This window comes from Cydia splendana, chromosome 14 (assembly GCF_910591565.1).
Source record: "Cydia splendana chromosome 14, ilCydSple1.2, whole genome shotgun sequence".
NCBI classification, from domain to species: Eukaryota; Metazoa; Arthropoda; class Insecta; order Lepidoptera; family Tortricidae; genus Cydia; species Cydia splendana.
The window spans coordinates 17,560,239-17,586,852 of NC_085973.1; the positions used below are offsets into that span (position 1 = coordinate 17,560,239).

Consider the following 26,614-nt stretch of genomic DNA (forward strand, 5'->3'; position numbering starts at 1 on the left):
GTCCACACACTCATAACTCTCAACTCTTAAAAACTTCCATCGTTAACAGTAAAGTTGTCACAATTTACTTTTAAGACGCATTAAAATATTCACAATATACACATTTATATAAATAATTTTGTTAGTCACTGTTCATAAATTGACTTGCCAAACGACGATTCCAAATGTTGGAATGTTACTCGGTCTCATAGACGCGTATAAAAATTGGAAAACTTTCGAATCTTGCGTTCGATTTTCAAACTTTGAACTGGGTGCCAGCGTTCTTGAAGTTTATTCTTTTTTTTTTCTAGTTTATGGCAGCTCACGTTTTGTTGCCAGCCTTCTCGAAGCCTTCGACGAGCGTTTCTAGGATGAACTTTATGGTTATTTTGTAGATGTTTTCGACATTCGGTGTGTAGCGGTCGCCTAATGTGGACTCGACGGCCGCAAGGAAGGGAGCCTCGATTTTCTGGAATAGGAAATAAATATTATGTTTAGTTAGGACAAGGACGAGTGTGAGAATGCGTTAAGGGTAGGTTTATCCAATAATATTTATGCCTTTTAAGCGAGAGAGGATGTATTTATTTTTGTTGTAAAGTATAAGGAAGCTAAAGAACGGAGAATTTCGTACATTGATCCGTCTGTCCCTATCTCTATCGCACGCGTATAATTTTATCATATTGTTATCCCGCCCATGAGTCCGGCGTTACACAATATTTTATATTTGTAATACTCTTGAAACGTAGCAGACATCATTATTCTCAAGTGTCAACTCACAACTGTGTTACCGATAGAAATTATATCCATAGCCTCTTCAAAAGGAATATTAACCAACAGAAGCTTACCAGAAGCGTGTGAATTTTGCCTAATCCTTTCTTTTTTGACGTATCTTAATAAAAAACCGGCCAAGTGCGAGTCGGACTCGCGCACGAAGGGTTCCGTACCACCTACGCAAAAAACGAAAAAAAAAAACACTTTTGTTGAGTGGGAGTCCTACTTAAATATTTATTATACTTATTCTGTTTTTAGAAATACCTACATCATCTGTGAAAATTTCAACTGCCTAGCTATCACGGTTACAGTCTGGTGATAGACAGACGGACAGGCGGAGTCTTAGTGTGTGTTGTTGGATTTTAGTAGTGGTGTTGGATTTTATATAAGTGAACATATACGCCCGCGCGTACTTACGACGCCGTCGTCGGCTCCCTGCGTTGAGCAAATGTGGCTTGGCCTTAATCTTGGCAGCAAGATTGCTATAGGGACCGCGTATCGGCCCCCATGGCAGAGTGTTGATGTTTTTCTTGATGCACTAACTGAGTCAATATGTTCACTATCAACATATGATCATGTCGTATTGCTAGGCGATTTCAACATTAATACCTTACGCGCTCATGATCCGAACACAATCAAGTTATCAGATTTCTTACGCACACTACAACTATCACAATTTGTTAATGGACCTACCCATTTTACTGATCACTCAGAAACGCAGATAGATCTAATATGTTCAAATACAAACATACCGGTCAAAATCATAACCCTCCTTTTGCGTTGCCGTAGTCGGGTAAAAATAGGACATGTAGCGGTCAACTATATTCCCGACCTCAGTCACTATGCGTTTATCACCTGTGAGCTTAACATTAGAAAAAATAAGCCGGTTCCAAGGTGGTTAGTGTACAGACCGCTTAAGGATATTGATATGCAAAGGTTTAACGCTGACCTTGAATCTATAAACTAGGAATGCATGGTGTGTGACAACGTCGGCGATACCCTTTTCCATTTCAATATGTCCATTTTACAGCTTTTTGAACTCCACGCGCCTTTTAAAAAAAATCTAATAAAAAAGAGACTTCATCCTTGGATCACTCCTACAGTCAGGGAGATGATGCGGCTCCGTGATGTAGCGCATGCAAGATTTCGCCGTACTGGGCTTGACTCTCATAAAAAATACTACAAAGATTTAGAAAACATAGTTAACACAGCCATTTTTACCGAAAAATCAGCCTTTTATCAAACATATATTACAAGTATGTAATCAAAATAATCCCAAAGTTCTGTGGCAAAATATCAAAAGTAACATCGCCGATTTTAAAAAACGTAATGAATTGCCTCCTAACTTTAATAATCCAGATCAGATTAACAGCCACTTTCTTAATTTACCTACGAGAAGAGGTGTCACCCTAACCAGTTTAATGTATTATGAGTTCCATAGATTTGGTTCTGCGAAGTTCATGTTAAAACCAGTAGATGAAAGCACCGTTTTGAGGATCATTAAATCCTTTACAAGCAATGCAGTAGGTACTGAGAACATCACGCTGGATATGGTTGAACTTACCTTGCCTAGAACCCTATTTATCATCACAAGCATCATCAACCAATCCATCTGTACTGGTGTTTTCCCAGATGACTGGAAATCGGCGATAGTTAGGCCTATACCCAAAACACCTCAACCTAATAACTTAAAGGACCTCAGGCCTATTAGCATTCTGTGTTTCGTGTCGAAAATTCTAGAAAAAGTGGTATGTCGGCAATTAACAGATTTTTTAGAAGCAAATAACATATTACCAAATAAGCAGTCTGGATTTCGGAAAGGGCGCAGCACTGCCACGGCACTCCTGGACGTGATCGATGACATACTAACAGCGCAGGATAAAGGAGAGGCATCTATCCTAGTCCTCCTAGACTTTTCTCGTGCCTTCGACACTATAAATATTTCGCTATTGCTGTCTAAACTTGCTTACTATGGTTTCGACGTCGGAACCATAAAATAATTTGATAGCTATCTCTCTGGTCGTTCGCAGAAAGTTGGGCTTCGTAATTATTCTGGACTAACAGACTACTCTTTAAATGAATCTGTAAATTGCGGAGTCCCTCAGGGGTCGATCCTGGGTCCCGTTTTGTTTATTTTGTACGTGGCAGACATTGCGAGCTGTATAAAGAACTGTCACTATCACATGTATGCAGATGACCTACAGATTTATAAAACGTTCCATCCCCGGGAGACACAAACTTCTGTGGAGCTGTTGAATCAGGATCTTGATCGTATCGACATTTGGTCTGGACAGTGTGACTTAGTCCTTAACCCCAACAAGTCAAAGTTTCTAGTGCTTGGCACTAAAGGCCAAGTTGACAAAGTCACCAGCTTTGATATTAATGTTATGCTCGGGAGGGAACGCCTCGAACGAGTCTCTGCAGCACGTAACCTTGGCCTACTCTTAGACGAGGGCTTGCGTTTTGAACAAAATGTACTCGATGTCGCTAAAAACTGCTACTATAGATTGAAAGTACTATACCAGGTTCGTCAATATCTCAGTGTCGACCTTAGAATAAAACTATGCGACACTTTAATATTATCCAAACTCAACTATGTCGATACTGTGATTAATGGTTGCTTACTGGCTCGTTCGAAGGCACTCCTTCAACGCATCCAGAATGCTTGTGCCCGTTTCTGTTTCCCCATCCCTCCACGTACTCATCTCACCCCTTATCTTAACAGTGGTAAGATTTTGAAAATGGAAGCACGTCGATCGTTGCATTTTGCGACCCTACTTTTCGGTGTAGTAAAATTTCAGCAGCCCCAATACCTTTTTAACAACTTGTCGTTCTCCTCCCGCCCAATGAGAGATGCCATTCGACTTCTCTGTCCGAGACACGGCGGTTGTGCAGCGTTTCGTGGCAGTTTTCGCTATTCTGCCACGAAATGCTGGAACAACATACCCCCTCCAATACGTAACTCAAAAACATTACACACTTTTAAACTTAAATTTAAACAATATCTTTTCAGCTTGCAACTGCCGTGTTCTTAGCGTTCCATGCATCTTATTTAAATCATTTCATAGGTATATTTTACTCACTTCCGGCGTGATATTGTGCATAATGGATATTTTTTGTTGGTTAAAACCGTCGATCGTTGCCTTTTCTATAAACCGATTTACAACTACCAACTCACAAATTTTATATTATTTTAATTCTTTATTTATTCGAGTTCCCTTTTTTATGTATATATGATCCACTATATTTAATATTATACTAAATACATGCCTTTCCTGACTTCTTCTATATATATTTACATATTCCCAACCCACTCACTTCCATATCAAATTTCAATTTTTTTTCTTTTCCTTTTTCTTCATGTATAAGTTTCTAATTTGTGTTAAATATTAAGTACCGAATCACATTTTGACACTGCCTTTACTGTTCTGAGCTATCTTCTTGCCCTGGGCTCCACGGAAGACCAGCGCTATAGCATATATATTATGTTAGAGCATATGCTGAGTGGTGTCCATTTGTAGCCTCTATAGCAGCATCAATACTACGATTATTATTGCATGTTAGTTAAGCTAATAATAGTTTAAACTGTTTAGTGTATAAGATCCTCTTTTTTAAATTTATATGTGTGGTGCTGTATGTAGATGGTTTTTGCAATAAACGTTTTTCTATTCTATTCTAGTAATATGGTCCCGTTTTTACCCTTTGGGTACGGAACCCTAAAAAAGGTTTAAGAATTGTCAGTTAACAGTGTGAATAACGTACTTTATTTGCAATATGTGACTCTTACTTTCAAAATAATAAAGTACTGTCGTCCATCTCATTTTCGACGATTAGCAAGCTATAGCTACTTCTACTGACTGTACTAAGATGTCAATGACCTTTAGATGATAGATAACTTTACTCTTGAAACATTGCCAAGGACTCGGTAAGTATACAAAGCCAACAAAAGAAAGCCAAATATTTGGGCGTAACATTGAATTTTATGGTAAGTCTCGCGAAGATGATGTATTAGATAGTGATCGATGTTTCCCGAGGGTGTTAATTTTCCGTACCCAAAAGGTAAAAACGGGACCCTATTACTAAGACTCCACTGTCCGTTTGTCTGTCACCAGGCTGTATCTCATGAACCGTGATAGCTACAGTTAACAAATACTAAAAACAAAATAAAATAAATAATAAAGGGGGGGCATAGAACTCCTTTTTTGAGCAGTCGTGTAAAAAGAAAATTATAATGGTGTTGTGACTCATCGAAACGTTACAAGAATAACAATAAATAAATAAATCAAAAACAACATATACAATAAATCATTTATATTGCCGATTTTAATACCGCAAGAAAATTGTAACATTGAATGCGCTTATGATATTAGTTTTCGAGGAATGTTTCATTTCAATTCGTGCTCAATTTCCACTCTGGCGATTTGGGCTAATTTGGAATTTCATATCGCCTTTTGATGAAACTAGTAACTAGAATAGTTGGACCGATTACCAAGCCTGAATTTTATAAAGTATTTTATTGTTGTTCGTAAAATTGCTGAAACTGAATTTAGCTTTGCTACTTTACAAGTCAAACATAGGAAATAGCATAGCAGATGCTAAATGAAAACAAAAAACCTTCTCTTAAGTTCACAGTGACACAATTATTACATACTTCCTAATTAGGAACGATTTGATTGGTTACTGGCGTAGCTAGGCCGGCAGACTATGATGACGTTACTGCATTCCATAGACCAACCCCTATTTCTGTGCTGCATTCTTTACGCTAACGAACTATACTATGGCTTCAACTCACCCAAAAATATTCCACTTTGAATCCCGGTATCCGCCTATGGCTGGCGCAAATCTGGTGTATGTATTCAAATAAGTTATCCAGATCGTCCAGCCCCTTGATCCCCTCGACCAGCGTGTTCATCACGTTGTTGATCTGTATAGACGGATTTATGGAATATTTTTGGGTGAGTTATCACCCAAAAATATTCCACTTTGAATCCCGGTATCCGCCTATGGCTAGCGCCTATCTGGTGTATGTATTCAAAGAAGCTGTGCAGGTCGTCCAGCCCCTTGATCCCCTCGTCCAGCGTGTTCATCACGTTGTTGGCGTGTTCCGCCAGCGCCATGAAGTTGATCTGCTGATCTGTATAGACGGATGTAACTCACCCAAAAATATTCCACTTTGAATCCCGGTATCCGCCTATGGCTGGCGCCTATCTGGTGTATGTATTCAAAGAAGTTGTCCAGGTCGTCCAGCCCCTTGATCCCCTCGTCCAGCGTGTTCATCACGTTGTTGGCGTGTTCCGCCAGCTCCATGGAGTTGATCTGCTCCTCCTTCGTCCGGCATTGGCGGAATTTCTCGAACATGTTCAGCAGGTCTTGGTTCTCTTCGAATAGTCTGTGGGCAAGGAATTGGAAAAAAATAAATTTTATGATTGGAACTCCAGTGTAAAATGATTCAAATAAATCTAACGACGTTTTCGGATACAGTAACTGTACTATTAATTCGCGTTTAGGTCTCAATTAGGTACAGTTACCATCAGATATATCGGAGCAGCCAGGGTGCTCACAAATATTTGAACACATCTCTATTGTTATTGTCAAGCCGTTCGAGTGCATGTTAGGATATTTTTAAGCAAGTTTGCCCAAAAATACGTTGATAAAGATTTTTTTATTGTGTAGGTAACTATATTGATAACTTTTATTAGATGTTTGCGTTTTTGTGTCAAAGCCAAAATAAAATATTATGAACATAATACAAATACGTTTTATTTCACTTAAACGATTGTAGATTAAATTACGTAAGAAAAAAAAAGTTCTCCGCGTTTTTTGCTCCAACTTGTAGATCAAAAGACACAACAGATTTATCTCAAACGAGTGACAATCTTCCCGAAAACATACGAGTATGCAACCTCCATTTGAACATCTAAAGTGCTCCCCAGCGAATACTCCTTGAGTATGCTTAAGGTGCAGATTTCCTCTCGGCGCACTTTAAACCAATTTGGATGAGATATGTTCTGCGTATAAACAAGGGTGCTTTGGTGTCATTGAGTTTGAGATGGCAGTTGAACTGAATAGTATATAAACATGGGATTTTTAAAAACGGAGTGGACTACATATTAACTCACATTTATAGACGGGTCTAATGCGAAATTTATTCAATTACCTTTATTTACCGACGTTTCGACACAGGTTTCACTGGTCGTGAAACCACTATCCACCACGACCAGTGAAACCTGTGTCGAAACGTCGGTAAATCAAGGTAATTGAATAAATTTCGCGTTAGACCCCTGTAAATGTGAGTTAATATGTGTTCAAAACGCGAAAGTTTTAAATATTATATTGCAAACCGCTACGGGCAGGAGTGCACTATTCTAAGAATTGAAGTGCAATGTTTAATAGAAATCTGTAACTTGTTTAGGGGTTTTCTGACGACTTGGACGTATGTTGAGTGACAATATCTTGAGGCCAATTCAAATTTACACTGTGACATAAAAATTATATCTAAATTATGTGCGTCTCACTCGCGCCAATACACGTACGGTCAAGTACGAGCGAAATATACACGCGACTGGTTAATTTGATGTCACAATGTACGTTTGAATTTGTCTCTGCTAATGAAAAATAAAATGCCATACAATTTGTTCAAGCTTGTTATAGGTACATACAAGCCAGATGACATTATTTTAACTGCTTACAAACAAATAACATCTAACTGCCGTATTCGAAATTCAAGATATTCACAAGAGACGACACGTACTAGATCCATTCTAGATACGTTATAGTTTAGATATCAACTAGTTCTCTTTTGCATCGCAATTCGGGCAGCCAATGTCACTTTTACGTTAGATAGCGTAAGATATCTATTACATGTGAATTGGATCTATAAGTCATATCCTGAGAAAATCGTTCAAGAGTATCTCCAGAATCCCGCAAATGTCATATTTGACAGGTTAGATCTTAAACATATCGTTATCGTGTCTTGGTGATGTCTAAAAGATATCTAATAGATGTCTATTTCAAAATCCGAATCGGGCCCTAAGCCATGAACTCATGATTCTGTGTGAAGGATGCTCACATGAAAACATTGAACTGTATATGAAACCCAAAGTTTTCAATTCAATCAATTACCTTGTTTCACTCGTCGCTGGTAATGAAATAACGCGCCGATAATTGTATTCCATGCGTTACCTTTGAACCACTTACGACGGACGGATTGAGTTACGGGACACCGAAATTTGTGAAAACTCGAGTGTCTTGACCTCACCATCGGCGCGATTCGGGAAATGAATTAGAGATTCACTAGATATGAAATAGTAAAGATATGTGACGTCCCACGGGTAAAGGTATCTTTTGGCGGTTGGCGCTTACGCTATTTAACGCCGTTCCAATATTATTGCGGCGCTATGCGACGTAAGCGCCAGCCGCCATAAGGTACCTTTTGCCGTGGAACGTCACATATCTTTAGTATTTCATACCTAGTTAATTTCTAATTCATTTCTATACCTCTCGCGTGGAATGATGGTCCTTATGACAGTTCTTTCAAGTCTCTTTTGTTTGATCTTAATACTTAATAATAAAAAAATTGAATAATTTTCTAAATACATTTTATACTAAACTTCCAGAAAATGTCTACATACATTTTAAGTGACAGTCAGTCCATATACTTATAAAATTAACTTGCATATGGACCATCAGTCGACGCGAGAGAATTAAGATAGGTATAAATAGCTATGTAGTCAATGGTCGCGTTAGGATCTTAGGGTAGTATTCAATTGAGTGAGTAATGGTAACATTCCATTTCTGACCGCAGCTGCACACCTGGTACTGAACGTTGGTGTTATGGTCAATTTCCACAGTAAAATGAACGTAGTGCTGCTGTCGTTGGAAATAGACTGTCACCTTAATGCAGAACATTGATAGGCTCTGTATCCCTAGTGGAAATTTCATTCGATAGCGTGATGTGACGTACGCATCTGCGTTAAGTGTCATTTTGTATGGGATTTTGAGTTTCCAAAACGTCCCGCTTGGTGCGCTGTTCAAAACCCCATACAAAAATAGACATAACGCAAACGTGAACGCTCGTCACACTAGGGGATCTGATATTTCCATTTCGGACAAACATAAAAAATACCTATATCGAATTGAATAAATATTAAATAAAATAAACACTGAATAACACTGTATGTCGTATAGACGAGAAATGAAATGCAAGTTTAGGACTTTAATAAGAAGTGATAAGACGACATAAGGAAATTAATGTATTAAATATCTACATTATACATAGCAATCCTATGTTTAATTTCAGAAAAATTCTAGGTTTGCTAGGTTTGCTTTTAGCTTGTAGGTATCACTAAGAAAAAGCGGTGTTCCTTAACACAGGTTAAATAATATACTTAAAAAGGGGCAACAACCTGTATTTTGTTAAAAAATACGACTTAAATAATTTTTCATTTTCATTTTCATCAAAGATCAAAGAATCTTGAAGATCAAAGTCAAACTGCTTGTTGTAGTTAAAAATAATAGCTTCCGAAATTGTCTTCATTTGTTTGGAAATGTTTGAGTGTAATTACTCTTCAGTAATTTATTCATTAACTTGAGCCTTTAAGTTCAAGTTGTGAAAACTTTAAGCATATTTCCCGTACTGTAACTTCTGCCGAGAAAGTTCCGCCGTATCTTTCAACTTTTTATTGGTTGTTAAAAAGTATCACATTTTAACTCTGGAATTTCAGAGATGATTCAAGGTTTGAGGCTATATCATCAAATTGTATTTTATTTACTTTTTTTTTAATTATTATTATAAAATAACTTCGCAAAAACTAGTGCCTATGCCAATTCTTGGGATTAGTTGTCAAGCGGACCCCAGGATCCCATGAGTCGTGGTATAATGCCGGGACAACGCGAGGAAGATGATGATGAAAATTATTATTAAAAAATACTGTGATTGACATGTAAAATTATAAACAGACAGTGTGACTGTGGGACAGTCTTACACAAATCAACCCTATTTAATAGGGTATTTGACTACTAGTCAAATCAGTTTCTTTTTTCGAACTGACAAAACGATTTTGCTACTATGGAGTATGGAATTTATAAGAAACACTAGCATGTGACGTCACAATCAAATTACCTACTCTTTATAGTCTTATACGGGTTTTAAAATATAAATTGTGTCTAAAACTAACTGCTGTCTACGTTTCTCTATTAATCTTCTGGCGCTTTATTTCATGCATGGTGTAAAATAATTTATTTTCAATGCAGTAAAATACCCTATACCGAACGTTTTTATGGAAAAAATACTACTAATGTTTCCTCTTAACTCATAAAAGTCATAAATTTAAAAAAGAACCCTAAATCTTTGTAGGTCGCAACGTGTTTAGAACGTGAAGTCTGTGCCGATCGTAACCAAGTAACTCGCTCGAAACTGTATTTCCCCTCGTCGGAACCGGAAATCACATCGAGTTTAGTTTTCAGTTCGTTAGTTCGCAACAAAAATGGCGGCCGCTCCAGCTTTCGCAGTAAATAAATAATCCAATGTTGGAGAATCGCAACGAACACGTCTATTTTGAAATAACAAATTGACGTATCAAGATTGAACATTTGGTTTAAGGTTCAGAAATAGGAGTTTTTAAAAAGTCGTAGCGCTTTTTAGGGTTTCGTAGTCACCTAGAAACCCTTATAGTTTCGCCATGTCTGTCTGTCTGTCCGAGGCTTTGCTCCGTGATCGTTAATACTAGAAAGCTGCAATTTGGCATGGATACATAAATCATGCATTGCGACAGAACGGTAAAATAAAAACTATAAAAAATGAACGGTAAAATAAAGACACTTTAAAAAAGTTGAGTTGAGTCGAGTTTAGATAGGGTCTAGGTTAGGGTGGTTCACGTTTGTATGGGAAAAATTCAAACTCAAGCTAGAAGAAGCGGCACCCCCTCATTTTGTTACACTTGTTATGTTGACAAAATACCCCAAATTTTGTAATCTTATCTCAACTACAAGGGGGTGCTCAAACACTTTGAAAATTTTCAAAGTTGTATGAAATCCAAAAAAATCAAGTTATTATTTTTTAGATTTTTATGCAAGTAGTAGTTTTCAGATTATTTGAAAGTGTGATTTAAAAGTTATTAAGTAAAAATAAAATTTTATTTCTAGTTTTTATGATTTTTTAGGTGAAATTCAAAAAATCTTACTTTTGAAAAAATATAAAAAATAGAAATAAAAATGTTTTTCTACTTCAAAACTTATAAATCACATGTGAAAACAGTGTGAAACCAGATACTTAAATAAAATTCTGAATAATAAATACTTTTTTTTTTTGGATTTCATACAACTTTGAAAAATTTCAAAGTGGTTGAGCACCCCCTTGTAGTTGAGATAAAATTACGAAACTTGGTGTATTTTATCAGCATAATGAGTGTAACAAAATAAGGGTTTGCCCCGAAGGAAAATAAAAAAAAAATGTTTTTTGAACCACCCTAGTCTAGGTTCTAGGGTCTAGAGTCCAGTAGTAAAATAAAAGACTTGTCCTTATCCTAAATGAACGAACACGAACCAGGTAAAGCACTTCCATTTTAACCCACGCGACGAAAATTCAAAGCACAAAGTAGGTCAACTCTAACTACCCGGAGGTCGATTGTGTCTCAAAGACTTGTAAGCTTTTCATATCCTCTAGCCGCCCAGAGACTTATAAAAAGTTCTCCTGTTCCATTCTAATTTGAACTTTGTGTTGACAAAATAAAATTTCATTTTGCTTGGCAAGGTTTGACGTATGGGCGGCTAGGTTATTGTTTTGATAGGATATTGAGTCAGAGTGCACCGCTGCAGCAGCGTGAACTGCTAACGTAACGGTGACGTTAAAGGTGACAGTGACAGTCCATTTCCAACGACAGCAGCACTACCATTCATTTTACCTTTACTCAGGAAATTGACAATAACACCGACGCGTTCGTACCTACTAGTAGTGCAGCTGCGGTCTGAAATGGAATGTTACCCTAAGATTTACCCCCTTATTTATAAAACCTGCCTGATTAGTTAAATTATGTTCCCCTTTCTTACAAATACATTACTCAAAATGATAGATAATGACAAACGATTCATAGCTAATTCAGGCCAGTAACAAATAACAAAATTCCGGGCAGCAATATCGGTTATGACTGCAGCAGTATTGCAGCCTGATATTACTGATATTATTTATTTGGAAAGCAAACAGAAATAAGTGAGCTGGAGATAAGATTACAGAGACACAATGCTGGACAAATAAAGGACTGCTTAACACTAACTGGCCTATACATTTTTGAATTAGCATGTTATGTACGGAAAGACCTCTCATCATATATATACAACACTCAATCGCAATCAACGACTTATTTAATTTTTTTCGTTTTATTACAAGGAGATAGGGTCCACTGATTAACAGTCCGCCGGACGGTATCGGCCTGTTAGTTGTTCGGAACTGTCAAAATTTTGTTCTAACTGACAGGCCGATACCGTCCGGCGGACTGTTAATCAGCCCCTTAAAACAGAAGCATGCAAGTGAAGAACAATATAGATAGAATATACGTAACTAGTAAAATATAGATTATCAATCAATCAATCAATCAAAGCATTTATTTTCAGGCTACTAAGGCCCATAGATACATACCTTACAAACTAACATATATATACAATAATAAAAAACTTAAATACTAAAAAATCATTTTCGTGACGCAGTTTTCTGTTGCGGCGTCACTTGCTCTGGTGTAGGATTCGGCAGATTCCCACGGAACCGCCGAAATATCACACCCTTCGGCCAGAAGTCCGTGCTCGCGATGGCTACCAGCAGCGGCCGCGGCACGCGCACCACAAACGAGCTGAAGTGCACGTAATGTCGCGATCGCAGCTGGAACACTTTCAACTCGTAACGGGTCTTCTTGCGAAGATATTCCACCACATCGTCTGCCGTGGCGGAAACATGCAGGCGCGATACGTATAGCGCCGTTTCCTTAAACATATCTCAGCGAGAACATAAGTGGTATTAAAATGTAAACCTAGTAACATGCGAACACTTAACTATTTTAACTACAACTACTAAAAGTACAACTTACAGTTACAATTACAATTAAACATAACGTAAAAGTACAATTTACAGTTAAACATAACGTTATGAAAGTTACGATCTATAATTATCTATCTTATTGTTTACTTTTTTTTTTATACGATTTTGTGACAGCAGCCTTGAATGAGGCAAAAACTTAGGCAAAAAGACGAGAGTAAATTGCTAATGCCATCATGCTCAACTGGTTTATTTGAAAATAACTGTTACGGCATGAGCATCACTGTATATAATATTATAAGTTACCAGAAGAATTGCGTAAACTGGAAGACACATTAATTGTGACAAAATTAAAGAATTGGCTGGTACAATTTTATATTTTTTATACAATTAAAGATTTTTTGGACGAATGATGTAAGTAGGTATTCATTGATTATTGAATTCGGACATTTAAATATTTATAATTTATGTAAAATGATAGTAAAATGTATATTCAATTTAATTTCTAGTTGTAATGGAAAATGGATGTACTTAATGTAATCAATAGATTGTTAATGTACATAATGTAAATAGTTTAATTTCAAGATCAATATTTGCATGCTGCCCTTGGCTAAACATGTGATAATGCCTACTTATACCAATTATGTCAACAGAATGTGGCATGTTTAAGCAAATAAATCATTATCTTATCTTATCAATAAGGACATTCACTTATTTTCTTAACAGCTCTCAGCCTCTCACTAAAACATGTGTATAAATAAAAAAGCCTTTTATTCAAGTCCATTTCGTTACATTTCATTCAATTACATTACAATAAAATAAGTCAGCATTTATTTTAGGTAAGTATAATGTCATTTTGAACTAGTTATTGTGAAGTAATTTTTTACATATTATAAATATATGTACAAAGAATTATCTGTGGTGGACAAGAACCCCTCATCGGGTGAAGGCCTACGTGTATAACAGAAATATACTACACTTAACTACTCTTAAGGTACTAAATAGAATTATTAATTTACTACCACTACATAGGTGCTAAGCTTATCAAATATAAAATAAATTAAAAATATAAGTCGGCAGTAATGTCGCGCTGCAATACTGCGGTGCAGTCTGAATTCACACGGCACCTTAATGCAATCGAGAGGTATTCAATAGTAGATACAGTCGTTTCATCAGGCATTTCGCTCGCACTTATTGGTGCACGTGAGATGCCAGATCAGCCAGATGATACGACTCAAGGACGTATCAAAATAATATCAAAACCTTATTAACTCGTTATAACATGATCGGCCTCCCACTGTTAGTTTAGGTCTAGCACGGGCCTCTCCAAACATTCCAACAAAATTAAACATTCGTGGAAGCCATTATCATGGAATGCGAAAACTGCTAAATTGATTTAAATAGGCGCTTGAGTTCGTAAAGTTTTTAACCTTCGTCCATTATTATTGGCTTTTATCGGTGATGAAATGATGGTAAAGACTGGCAATTACTTTTTAAACCACGTTCATTGTTATAGTTTGTCAAAGGACTGTCTCATTACAATCATAGACAGAGAGAGTCATACTATCTTTGTCTTACACTAGTACTAGCAACCAAAAGAAAAGTATGAGTATAGTTTTCCTGGTTCTTACTGACTGACAAATTGTTTTGACCAACTATATTAAAGTTCCCGCTCGCACAGTGTCATTGATCGCTGTCATCATCGGCGACAGCAATACATATAATTATACATGTGCGATAGAGATAACAACAAGCGAGTCCATGTACGAAATTCTTCGCGCTTAGCGTCTTTACTTTACTTTATATAGGGTTGCCAGATGCCATTCTCCAAGCATCCCAAAAGCACAGCCGATTTACGGCCCGATTCGAACTTTGATACGTCAATAAACAGATCTAGAAACGATATGGATTAGATATGTCACCGTCAAATGTGACGTTTCTTTAAACATAAACGTAACTTTTGACACTGACACGTCTAATCCATATCGTTTCTAGATCTATTAATTGACGTATCTTAAAGTTCGAATCGGGCAGTTAGTCAGTTTCAACCTGCGTTATTCGAAAATGGCTCCATTAATTCCAGCACCCTAAAACAATAGGCAGCGTCAACACCGCGGGTCAATATTGGCTTAGCCCGCGTGAAACTGGCGATGGCGCGCTAAATCTAGAGTCTGTCTAATGGCTCCTCTACACGATGGGCCTGCGCCGGCCACTCCAAGGGACGCAGCCATGCGGTAGAATGAGATTGAGACACTTGCTCCCTGAACGCATAAATGCGTCCCTTATTGGAGTGGCCGGCGCTGGCCCATCGTGTAGAGGAGCACCATCCATAGAGTCTGTCTATGCTAACTCTGCACCGGCATGGACATAACAAAGTGAGGTAGTGTCAGTATTAACGTCATATTTTCATAGAAATTGGACATTAATTATGACATTGCCATGCATTTTCATTGCAAATTGCTGTATAAATCCAGACTGATGACGTGATAACTTTGACCGCGTGAATTTTGGGCGCGTGTTGAATACGTAGTCACCTGCAATAATATGTTATTCAACTAAGACTCCAAAAATATCTGACATGATTTTATTTGTAGAGCCATAAGCGCGTGTCACATATTTTTGCGGTCTTCAAAGTGTAACATATTATTGCAGGTGACCGTACTAATCTGTGTAAATCCTGAAAAGAGGAATTTGACTTGGAGGTCAATTCAAACATATATTTTGACATCAGAATGATATCTAAATTATGTCATTTTGTTATTATTCGCCCGTGCATTTCGCTCGCTCCAATCCATGTACCCATTAGTTACATATTTTTATTTTGAATGCCTGTAATCTTTTAAGCACTTGTGTTTGTGTATATGTTACTGTAAAAGCCCGAAGTACGGCAAAACCTAGGTTTTACCGGTAAATCCTAGTTTTTACCGATGCCGATCGGTAAAAGCCCGAAATGTTAAATCTTACTAGTTTACTTCGGGCTTTTACCAACACCAATATGGTAAATCCTAGGTCTTACCACGGCGACCGGTAAAGTTTGAATCATGCACTGATTTTTGAGATTATTAGATGATAATTTTAAAGAAAATAAAACCGACTTCTATGGGGCCCGATGAAAGATTATGGTAGATGGTGCACTATGTAGAAAAGGAGGTAAAACCACCCACTTTTCTAGTAGTATTTCGTTTCTGTAAGGCTCGCAGTTCTAACCTAACCTAACCCACTTTTGTTCCGTTCTGTGAGGATCGCAGTTCAAACCTAACCTAACCCACTTAACGACGCATGCGGTGCGGTGTACGGGGGTTTGAGCGGGAGGGGTTGAGAATCAGTGCATGATTCAAACTTTACCGGTCGCCGTGGTAAGACCTAGGATTTACCATATCGGTGTTGGTAAAAGCCCGAAGTAAACTAGTAAGATTTAACATTTCGGGCTTTTACCGATCGGCATCGGTAAAACCTAGGTTTTACCGGTAAATCCTAGGTTTTCCCGAACTTCGGGCTTTTACAGTGACATATATACTTATCAGAAAAATTTAATGTGCGTATTATTGATGCGCGGATTTTACGAACATCCTGTATGGAAAATCCATTAAAAACGTGGGTTTAGAAAACTGTCATAACAACGTGTCATTTTCACCGTAAGCCGACTCAACGGCTCGTCCCGTCAATAGTGATTGACGTTGTGAGCTTCCGTCACGGAGCCGAGCGGAAATGTGGGACTTCTAAAGCGATTTTTTTCTGAGCCATTGATACAGATACAGGTAAGATAAACGTACTAGTGCCTGACATGCTAATGCAAAATACATAGATGACACCTGTCACCTCTATTGACAATGACTTAAGTTTTAAGATGACATCTACTGGGACCGCGTCGAGCACCAACCAGTACGGATCCTCCCGTTCAATTTTTTGTACATATTCCACAATCTAGTTTGAACTTTTATTGAATAGGTAAGTAAGGGTTCCATATTCAAAAACAAATCAACTTAGCGGATGGTGCTGGGCCTAAAATACGGCGTTGCATGAACAAGAGATTTCATTTGGCAGGATTGGTCCTTAGGACCCAAGGATGGATTTAAGAAGTGGAGCAACCGCGATTTTTGATGTAAATATTTAGGGGAGGGGGGCTCTCAACTTGATCTTGATATCTATATCATTTAAGCTACTAGGCCAAGTTTGGTATCGTTTTCGTATAAATCGGGGATGCCGAATTCATTCCTGATATCATAATGACACCATTCCGAAGTAAAAACACATATAATAAAAGAAAAATACTTTTTTTTAAATTCCTCTTCACGCTTAAACCGCTAAACCAATTTAGTTAATATTTGGTACAGAGATAGTTTGAGTTCCAGGGAATAACATAGCCTACTTTAAATCTCAAAAATCATCCTTTAAGGGTGTGAAAAGGGAGGTGGAAATTTGTATGGGGATTCAATAACCGCTGAACCGATTTAGATAAAATTTGGTATAGAGATATTTGGAGTCCCGAGGAAGAACATAGGATAGTTTTTATTCAAAAAAAAATCTCTTAAAAGTGAAAAGGAAGGTGTAAGATTGTATGGGGAATCAATAACGGCTGAACCGATTTAGATGAAATCTATGTCTCCATCTTTGATTTACTTGAAAATGATACTAAACTTGACATAGAACCTAAACTTAAACAATTATTAACATCAGACGTCGCTGACGCTTAAAACCCCCCCCCCCCACCCCCCCACCTGCATCAAAAATCTGGGTGGCTCCACTTCTTAAATCCATCCTTGGGTCCTAAGGACCAATCCTGCCAAAGGAAATCTCTTGTTCATGCAACGCCGTGGTTGACCTTTTTATGCTCTGAGCACACTAAACTAACTGCTTCTGAGTCTCAGAAGGCTAATACCTATTAGAGTTAGACCAAGAAAAGTCTGCAGATATTTTGACAGCACACGCAGTGCCAGTGTTATTTATAACGTTACAATTTCATAGAAGTTTGACGTTTAAAATAACACACTGCGTGTGCTGTTAAAATCTCTGCAGACTTTTCTTGGTCTAACTCTAGTAAGTAGTCTAATTACCTATTTAGTAATAACGAATGTGTACTATATTTGACTGTCATAGTACACTACAATTATTCATTCGTATATGCTTCAAAAACCCGTCGCGTATACCTCTCGCGTGGAATGATAGTCCCCATGAGAGTTAATTTTTATAAGGACTAGCTGTCACGTAATTTTTTTTTTATATTTTTTAGAAGTTTTTGGAATATATTTCTTCAATATTTTTTTAACCCTTAAATGCATGACTTTTTCTTATTGCCCGAAATTAATATATGTATCACATAATTGTTTGCCGATTCTAGGAAAAACAGTAAAAACAAATATAACTTCGATTTTCACAGCGAAATCAGTGTTAGAAGTTGAATTGGCTAAATGATATTTATGTAAATATGTAATTTTCAGTAATAGATATATGGGATTTTTTACTACCATTAGAAAGGTACACTATTTGTGATATACCTATGATAAAGTTTTTAAATATAAAATAATTACAAACCCCGAAAACACCGTTCAAAGTCACATACTAAAAATTATCAACTTCAGGATTTTTCCAAGCTTTCCGACTTTTCGTCTTAAAACGAATGTAATTTTTATAAATTAAAAATATTGCGTAAATTTAACCTTTAAATCATCACCCTACTACTTGATGTTTGGTATAAAGGTGCGTTCAAGAACGTAAGCCTTTTTTTTTAATCTGTGAGCTGTCTAATGCTTTGTAGACATTTGACAACACTATGCATTTAAGGGTTAAACTAAGCCCGATAAAAAGAGATTTGAAGGAACTGTCATAAGGACCATCATTCGACGCGATAGGTATAAAGGACGATGTATCGATCTTTCACCGTAAGCTGAATGCCGTAATCGTTGTTCCGTAGCGTATCGTAGTCTCTATCTCTCTTATCACTCTTCAAAACTAGTGCGACAGTGACAGTTGCGTATCGTTCGCTACGGAGCGTTAAGACGATAGTGGAGGACCCGCGCGAAATCGCCTTTTCATACAAACGTAGTCCTCATTTTCCTCTCTGGATATTACTTAACTTTATTGAAAATATTTTGACACAATTTGTTCTATATCAACCAAAGCTATGCCCCTACATTTGATTTTTTCAAATTTTTAATTATTTTAAGAGTTAGGAGCATTTAAAATTTGTATGTATATAATTGAAATGTAACTTACGTTATGAATAAAGAAATTGAATTGAATTATGAAATCTGTTTTTCGCTCCTAATTTTTACCATAATCAAAAAAATCTAAAAAAGTCAAACGTAGGAGCATGCGTAGCTATGGTTAATATGTTACATCCAATTATGTAAACATATTTCCCATAATGTCAATATCCAGAGAGGAAAATGGGGACTACGTTTGGATGGAGAAACGGCCGCCCCCTTTCCTCTTAAGCATGCCACTGACGAGCCTTCCAAATGGATGCCGTTACAATGGATTCATCCAAATGGACGGCATCCTAATATTAAACATTGTACGTTTTTGACATTCACGGACCGATTTTGGATTGCAGCCACGCTATTTGGACTGTTGGAAGGCTCGTCAGTGGCCACCTTTAACGATTGCAATCGTTATTGGCTACGCACCCAGGTCATCAATAACGATTGACATGAAGAAGTGTCGTGAGTAAGCGCTTCCTTCGCGGAACCGAGGAAATGACGGATCGGGAAAAAAAATTGTTTTCTTTTTTTTTACGAACTTGACTGTACTTGTAAAGTTACAGGCGGGATACATTTTTTCAGTACCCGAGTCTCAAATAAGAATACCATGGTATATATCCCGAGTCATGAACTTTAAAGTTTTGTCCGCAGAAGTGAACTTTTTATGAAATGTATCTGACCTATTTACCAGTCGCTTTTCGGTGATACACTGAAAAAAAATAGCCGAACTCATTGAGTAACTCTTAAAATATAACTGAACTATGAAAGAAATAAATTGATTTTGTAACAGGTACGTTTACCGTTCGCAAGTCCCGATTTTGGTGTAAAGTAACATAAATATTAATATTTGTTACTGGTATGCAAACACATATATAAATAAAAACTGCAATGAAAAAACACGGAGTTAGTTTTTGAAATTTACAGTCACAGGAAAACGCCCTATAATGTAATTTAATTACGGAAACGGAACTCCAGACTCAGATATATTGAGAATCCCGTACATTGATCTAATATTCTCCAATTGAGATCAATTTGTACAGTTCGAAACTCCAGGGCCCTTGAAAAGTAAACCTTTTACCGTTACCCTAAATGTGATGTTCGGGTTCTACTGCGGCAGTATTGCAGCGCGACATCATTGCCGACTGCATTAGGGTGACATTCCATTTCTGACCGCAGCTGCACTACTAGCACGAACGCGTCGGTGTTATTGTTAATTTCCATAGTAAAATGAATGGTAGTGCTGCTGTCGTTGGAAATGGACTGTCACCTCTACTGCCGCAAATCCGGGCAGCGATATCGTTAAATCACATTTACAATCGAGTCTATCGCGAATTTATTTCGTTGCCTTTATTTACCAACGTTTTGACACAGGTTTCACTGGTCGTGGTGTTTAAATGCGAAAGTTTAAAATGTTATAATATGTATTTGACACCGTCTCTCTCCCCACTCTCGTTCACAAACTTGAGATTATGGGAATCAGGGGAAAACCACTCGACCTATTGAATAGCTATCTTCATAGTCGAACCCAGAAAGTTAGAATTGGTCCTTATAGTAGTGATGAGAAGTCTATTTCTTTTGGAGTACCTCAAGGAAGTGTCCTTGGTCCCACCTTATTTTTAGCTTACATCAATGACCTGACAAATCTTGAAATTGACGGAGGTAGCATCATTTCATATGCAGATGATACTGTTGTTGTTTTTAGTGAAGTCACTTGGGACAAAGTGTATACAAAGGCAGAAAAAGGACTACATAAAATATCTGCTTGGCTAAGATCCAACCTACTTACACTAAACGAGTCCAAAACGAAATACATGTGCTTCACTAAATACAATAACTCGCAACCACCTAACACCCTATCACTAAAAATTCACGGATGTAACCTAACAAACACTCGGCTTTGTCAGTGTAATAGCATTGACAAGGTTGAATCCATTAGATACCTTGGCGTTATTCTCGATCAGCGTCTCTCCTGGTATGGGCATATAGAATATGTAAATGGCAGAATAAGAAAGTTAACCTGGTTATTTAAGAAATTAAAACAAATCGCGTCTCTTGATTTATTAAAACAAATTTATACTGCTTTGGCCGAATCCATTATGACATACTGCATTACCATCTGGGGAGGATCAAGCAAAACCAAGTTTATTGATGTCGAACGAGGCCAAAGGTGCCTATTAAAACTCATGAACTCGAAACCTTACAGATTCCCTACAACTGAGCTGTACCAAATATCTAATCTTCTCTCAATGCGGAAACTATATATTTTAAATACTATATTAAGATTACACAAATCTCTCAAATATGCAGAACCAAATACCACACGTAGGAGAAAACCTAAAGCTGCCCCCATTCCCAAGCTAAAGTCTGTGTTCGCGAAGCGGCAATATGTTTCACAAGCAGCCCACTTGTATAATTCAGTTGATGCCACACTATCCATCTATCCACTCCAGACATATAAATGTAAAAAAGTAGTCCGGGATTGGTTAAATAATTTAAACTATGAGCAAACAGAGTTATTATTACATTCTAATACTCGGTAATAGATATAAATTTAATTCATCATATAATTTTATTAGATTTAGATAGATAATCAACATACTTATACCTATCATTAACATACGGTCTCGCACACAAACGCACACACACACACACACACACGCGCGCGCGCGTAAACACGAACAAACACCAAATACCCACACCCACACACACTCAATGTCATACACATTATTAATATAGGTAATTTAACATAACACATAACATAGCATAGCCTATTGTTTTCCTAATGTTAAAACAAAACTTTCATGTTTTATACTAAAATTATTATTTCCCCTATTTCCCCTATAAGTACTCCAGATTATTACATTACATTGAATTGTTAACTTAACAACTGTTGTTACTTTAGTAACTTTAGTCTAATTTTATATTTTAAAGTATTACTTTCTGTACCTACATAATTAACGAGTATTGTATTGGTTTGTATACCCTTAACTTGCTGCTGGAAGAGCGGGGTCTCCTGTCACAAGTATTGATATACTTACTAGGAGGTCCCAACCCTTTCTCAATTTGTAACACAATGATTGTGACCAATAAACGATTTTTCATTTTTCATTTTCATGTATAGCGACATCGTTTTTGACATTTTCGGCAGTCGATTGCATTACTGCAGGAAATGACGTAATGTGAATTTATCGAGAAAATGTCAATTTATATGAAATTTGACGTTTCCTGCAGCATTGCAGCGCTATAATTCTGCCGCAGTAAGGTGGTAGTACTGGTGCTCGACGCGGTCCCAGTACATGTCATCTTGAAACTTAAGTCATTGTCAATAGAGGTGACAGCAAGGTGTCATCTATTGGGCATTAGCATGTCGAGCACTAGTACCACCAGCCACCACCTTAGTGCAACTGCGGTCGGAATTCGAACGTCACATTTACCCTTCGTCACGCCTTTTTATCGCAGCGCCACACTCTTCACCGTCGATAAAATATTCGCAAACATGTTATATTTTTCCCAATACCCCACTCCATTGATAAGAGAATTTCGCATTCTCCGCTATGCAGTCAGCAGCAAAGTTGCTGAGCGGGCCAGGTATTCAAAATGATCTTGACGCGACTTTATTGTTAACAAAATAAGAGCGTGTCAAGGTAATTTTGAACACCTCGCCCGCTTAGCAACTTCTGCTGCTGACTGTTCTTGCTTTAATGTTTCCTTCGTAATTTTCGGGAAAATACGGCTTTTACTCTGAATGAAGCTATAGAATGTACACATCCAGAAATCTCATTTTATTACGCTTTAAAAAGGGAATGGATAATGAAGTTCAGCAGCGTATGATGTTAAGGACCTGTCTGGTTGTATTAAAGGTATTTGAAAAGTTATGGAGTTGATTACACAGTGATTTTTGTTGTGTATGTGTAGTTGAGTGTGCAAGTAGGTAATGTACATAATTATGTGGGTTTTACTGTAGCGTAACTACTACTGAGCCGATTTTGGTAAGTGAGGTGTCAATGGATTCATTTCTATGACGCCCGCTATAAGGACACACACACAGATTTTGACAGACTTTTAAAGACCCATAGTCGGGTTAAAGTTTTTTGATTATCATCAATTTGAAATGTATCGATCGTATTTCATTATTACATAGTATTGGTTTCCTTTTGCGACATTTCTGATTGCATCCTTTACTGACATAATTATAATTAGGAGTCAAAGAATTGGACCATATACAAAGAGTAGTATAATATATTATATATGAGAACCATATAGTATGAAATCTTTTTAATAAATATATTTTTAGGTACATATTTCACTATAAAAATAACAAAGGTGCCTAATTCAATACACTTTTAGGGGCTAGGGCGGATTGACAAAAAAAATACAAATAAAGGAATTCGCTGCTCGGCAAAGATCACTTTTATTATACAATAAAATGAGACATTTTATTTTTACGGAGCTCTCAGGGATAAATAGGAAGTTATAGCTTTTTTCTAGGCCAAGTGTCTAAAGTGAAGTATCTAGCGAGCTGTGATAAGGATATGTACTGTACTACTGTACTGTAAAATTGAATGATTATTAGGTACATTTCCTTTTGAAAGGCATTAAGGCAGTCATTGGAGTTAAAAGGGTGAATCAGCTCTTTCCTTTCATTCGTTGCTATAATCTCCTGATGAATGGATTTCTTTTATGGGTATCATTTTAATTCCAAAATATGCAGTTTTGAAGTAGTTATGGACGTTTTTACCCGAGAGCGCAAAACCAAAGAAAGGTAAAGTATTTATCAGTCTATGTAGGTGGGTACTAGGCGACGATATACATACTTTTATATATAAATAGGTACATTGTTAGTTAAATTCATAGATAATATTCATAAACACAACAAACAAAGAAATGCCCTTAAAAGGTATTTAATTGAAACCTCCTGCATCGTAGGCACGGTCACTACTAACTATTCTAGAAGGCCTGGAAGGGTCACAATATTACACACCGAAAGAAAGAAATAAATAAAATCAATTAACATTCAATAATACTACAAATCATCCTCGTAAGTCTACCTTTTTTTCGAAAACCCTCTAGGCTCTAATCGAACCCAGAAAACCGTGAACCCCATAATCTAATCCTCAATTTAGGTAAGTTTATGATAAATTCAGGGTAAACTCACTTTACACGGGTCCCAATCCATACATTATTCATATTTCATTCATTAAGGATGTACAACTGCGTTAAGACAACGAAGTTTTACATCGTTACTTCGTTTCCTTGACTAATTAAATTTTGATGAAGTGTGACGGTTGGCGTCATTCAGATTTTTTTGATTTTTATTATAAGAGTTAGGAGCATTTAAATTTTTTTATGGAATATATTTTTCGCTCCTAATTTTTACAATAATCAATAAATTTTAAAAAGTCAAACGTAGGGGCATGGGCATAGTTATGGTAAAAGGTATAATATTATTTTCCATAATGTCAGTATCCACAGAGGAAAATGAAGACTAAGTTTGTATGAAATGGCGATTCGCGAGGGTCCTCCACTCTCGTGTTATATAATACAGGAAAACTCCTCTATCCGTCTGTCTATCTGTTTGTCTGTCTGTCTGTCTATCCGTCTGTCTGTCTGTCTGTCTGTTCGTCTGTTCGTCTGCCTGTCTGTCACCAGTCTGTGGCTGTGACAGTTGAAATTTTCACAGATGATGTAAATAAGTATATGTGAAATGACAAATACTAAAAACAGAATAAAATGAATATTTAAGTGGGGCTCCCATACAACAAACGTGATTTTTTGCCGTTTTTTGCGTAATGGTAATGACCCCTTCGTTCGCGAGTCCGACTCGCACTTGGCCTGTTTTTTCAATGATCATATTTGACAAGCAGCATACGAGGGGTTAACCAAGCAATAATATATATATACATATCCAATATTGATTGAAGTACACTACTCAATTAATAGAGCATGCAATCATACGCCTTAGGTTATTTACTGAGGGTCTAATGGTTTTTGGGTTAATAATAACCAAACAAACAACACAGAAGGCAATATTGTATTAGTTCTATGTTAGATTGTAATGGATATATGAAACGATGATATTTCACATGATATTGACTTCTGTAACTTGAGAATGTGTGCGAATTTTTCTTTAAGGCGTATTATGTCGGTGACAGTTTTTTGCGAATTACTCTTATATTGTATGAATATTCATAATATGACTGTTAAGTAGTTGTATGATGAATATGATGATTATGTACAGGGTGGCCAAATACTAAGTGCATTCAATTCTCGTTACTAGGGAGGTTTTGGGATTATACTGAGCAACTTTTACCATGGGACCAACCCCGTCGTCGCGAAAAAAAATTTGGCTGTCTCATACATTGGTCCCATAGTAAAAATTGCTCAGTGTAGTCCCAAAACCTCCCTGGCAACGGGAATGCACTTAGTTTTTGGCCACCGTGTAGACAAGCACCACCACGCCCCTCGCGCCGTAGTAATTTAATTGACAATAGAAGTGCTGGGTAATATCCGTTGACCTTGTCAGAGTTCATAGTCAAGTAAATAGTAAAAGTTTGGCTATTAAAGTTGGTCAAGCAGATCTTGTCAGTAGAAAAAGGCGGCAAATTTGAAAAATGTAGGCGCGAAGGGATATCGTCTCATAGAAAATTTGAATTTCGCGCCTTTTTCTACTGACAAGATTTGCTTGACCATCTATATGTATGTAAATCTAATTTGGGAAAATATTAAATAATTCAACCCTTACTTAAATCTGAAAATTACTAAAAATCCAACTAAAGTATAAAATTTTCATTTTATTGAAACCATTCCGAACCCTTTCTCATTTCGAACGTTGCCTCACAAAATCATTATAAATTAGACCTCACATCACATGTAGCTATTACTGACCTTGAGGTCACGTCATACTGGTCAATCTGGTCAGTCGGTGGGAACTTTTCTCAGCATACATAATAGCACATGATTATTTTACACAAACGTCAAGTGCCACTTACACCCGTCCAATAAAAGCCTTTCGTCCTGCTATTCCTTTTTGAACCCTATTCTCTAGAGCTAGAGTTTATAATAGATCGTTATAAAGACGGGTGGATTAAAATGCGCATCTGTTGTATTGTGTGCATCAAAAAGGCGTAAGTAGCTAAAACATAACAGTAACATAATGTCTTTTTGTACGTGTTTGTGTCTTGTGTTTACGAGTGGCATAAAAAAGTTTTATGGAATAGGTAGTCTGCATTGTGAGTTAATTAAAACAAATTGTTGTGTGGAGAAGTGAAATAGCAAAGTTAATATTGTGATTGCATTAAATATAATAATACAGTCGAGAGCAATTAAAGTGGACACTTAATTTATGTAGTCAGTTTATTAAATACTCTAGAACCTTTTCGACTTTCATTACGGTTCGATGGGGTAAATATTCGTAATTTTTGGATCATCCTGTATAGTATATAATAAAATAGTACAGTGTGTAAATCCAATACGGGCGAATACTTAAAACGGTGGTTAGCATAGAACCGAAGAAGTATATTGAGATAAATTTTGCTTAGAAATGCAATGAAAATATTAACCATACAAAATAATTCGGCTTGCAATGTAGGTAATGCACGACAGAAGTTACCAGACACGAGCTTTTTAAAGTAACTGTTAACGC

General features: G+C 36.9%; 1 protein-coding gene across 1 annotated transcript in view; it reads right to left on the minus strand.

Annotated features, from left to right (window-relative positions):
* Positions 1-273: 273 nt before the first annotated feature.
* Positions 274-26,614, minus strand: part of LOC134796774 (neuroglobin-like) — a 104,762-nt gene continuing 78,421 nt past the window's right edge. Inside the window, exons 3-4 of the mRNA XM_063768993.1 lie at positions 5,908-6,139; positions 274-448 (exon numbers count right to left, since the gene is read on the minus strand). Of these exons, the coding sequence (XP_063625063.1) occupies positions 302-448; positions 5,908-6,139 (379 nt within the window). The 3' untranslated portion in view covers positions 274-301. The remainder of the gene's footprint in view (positions 449-5,907; positions 6,140-26,614) is intronic.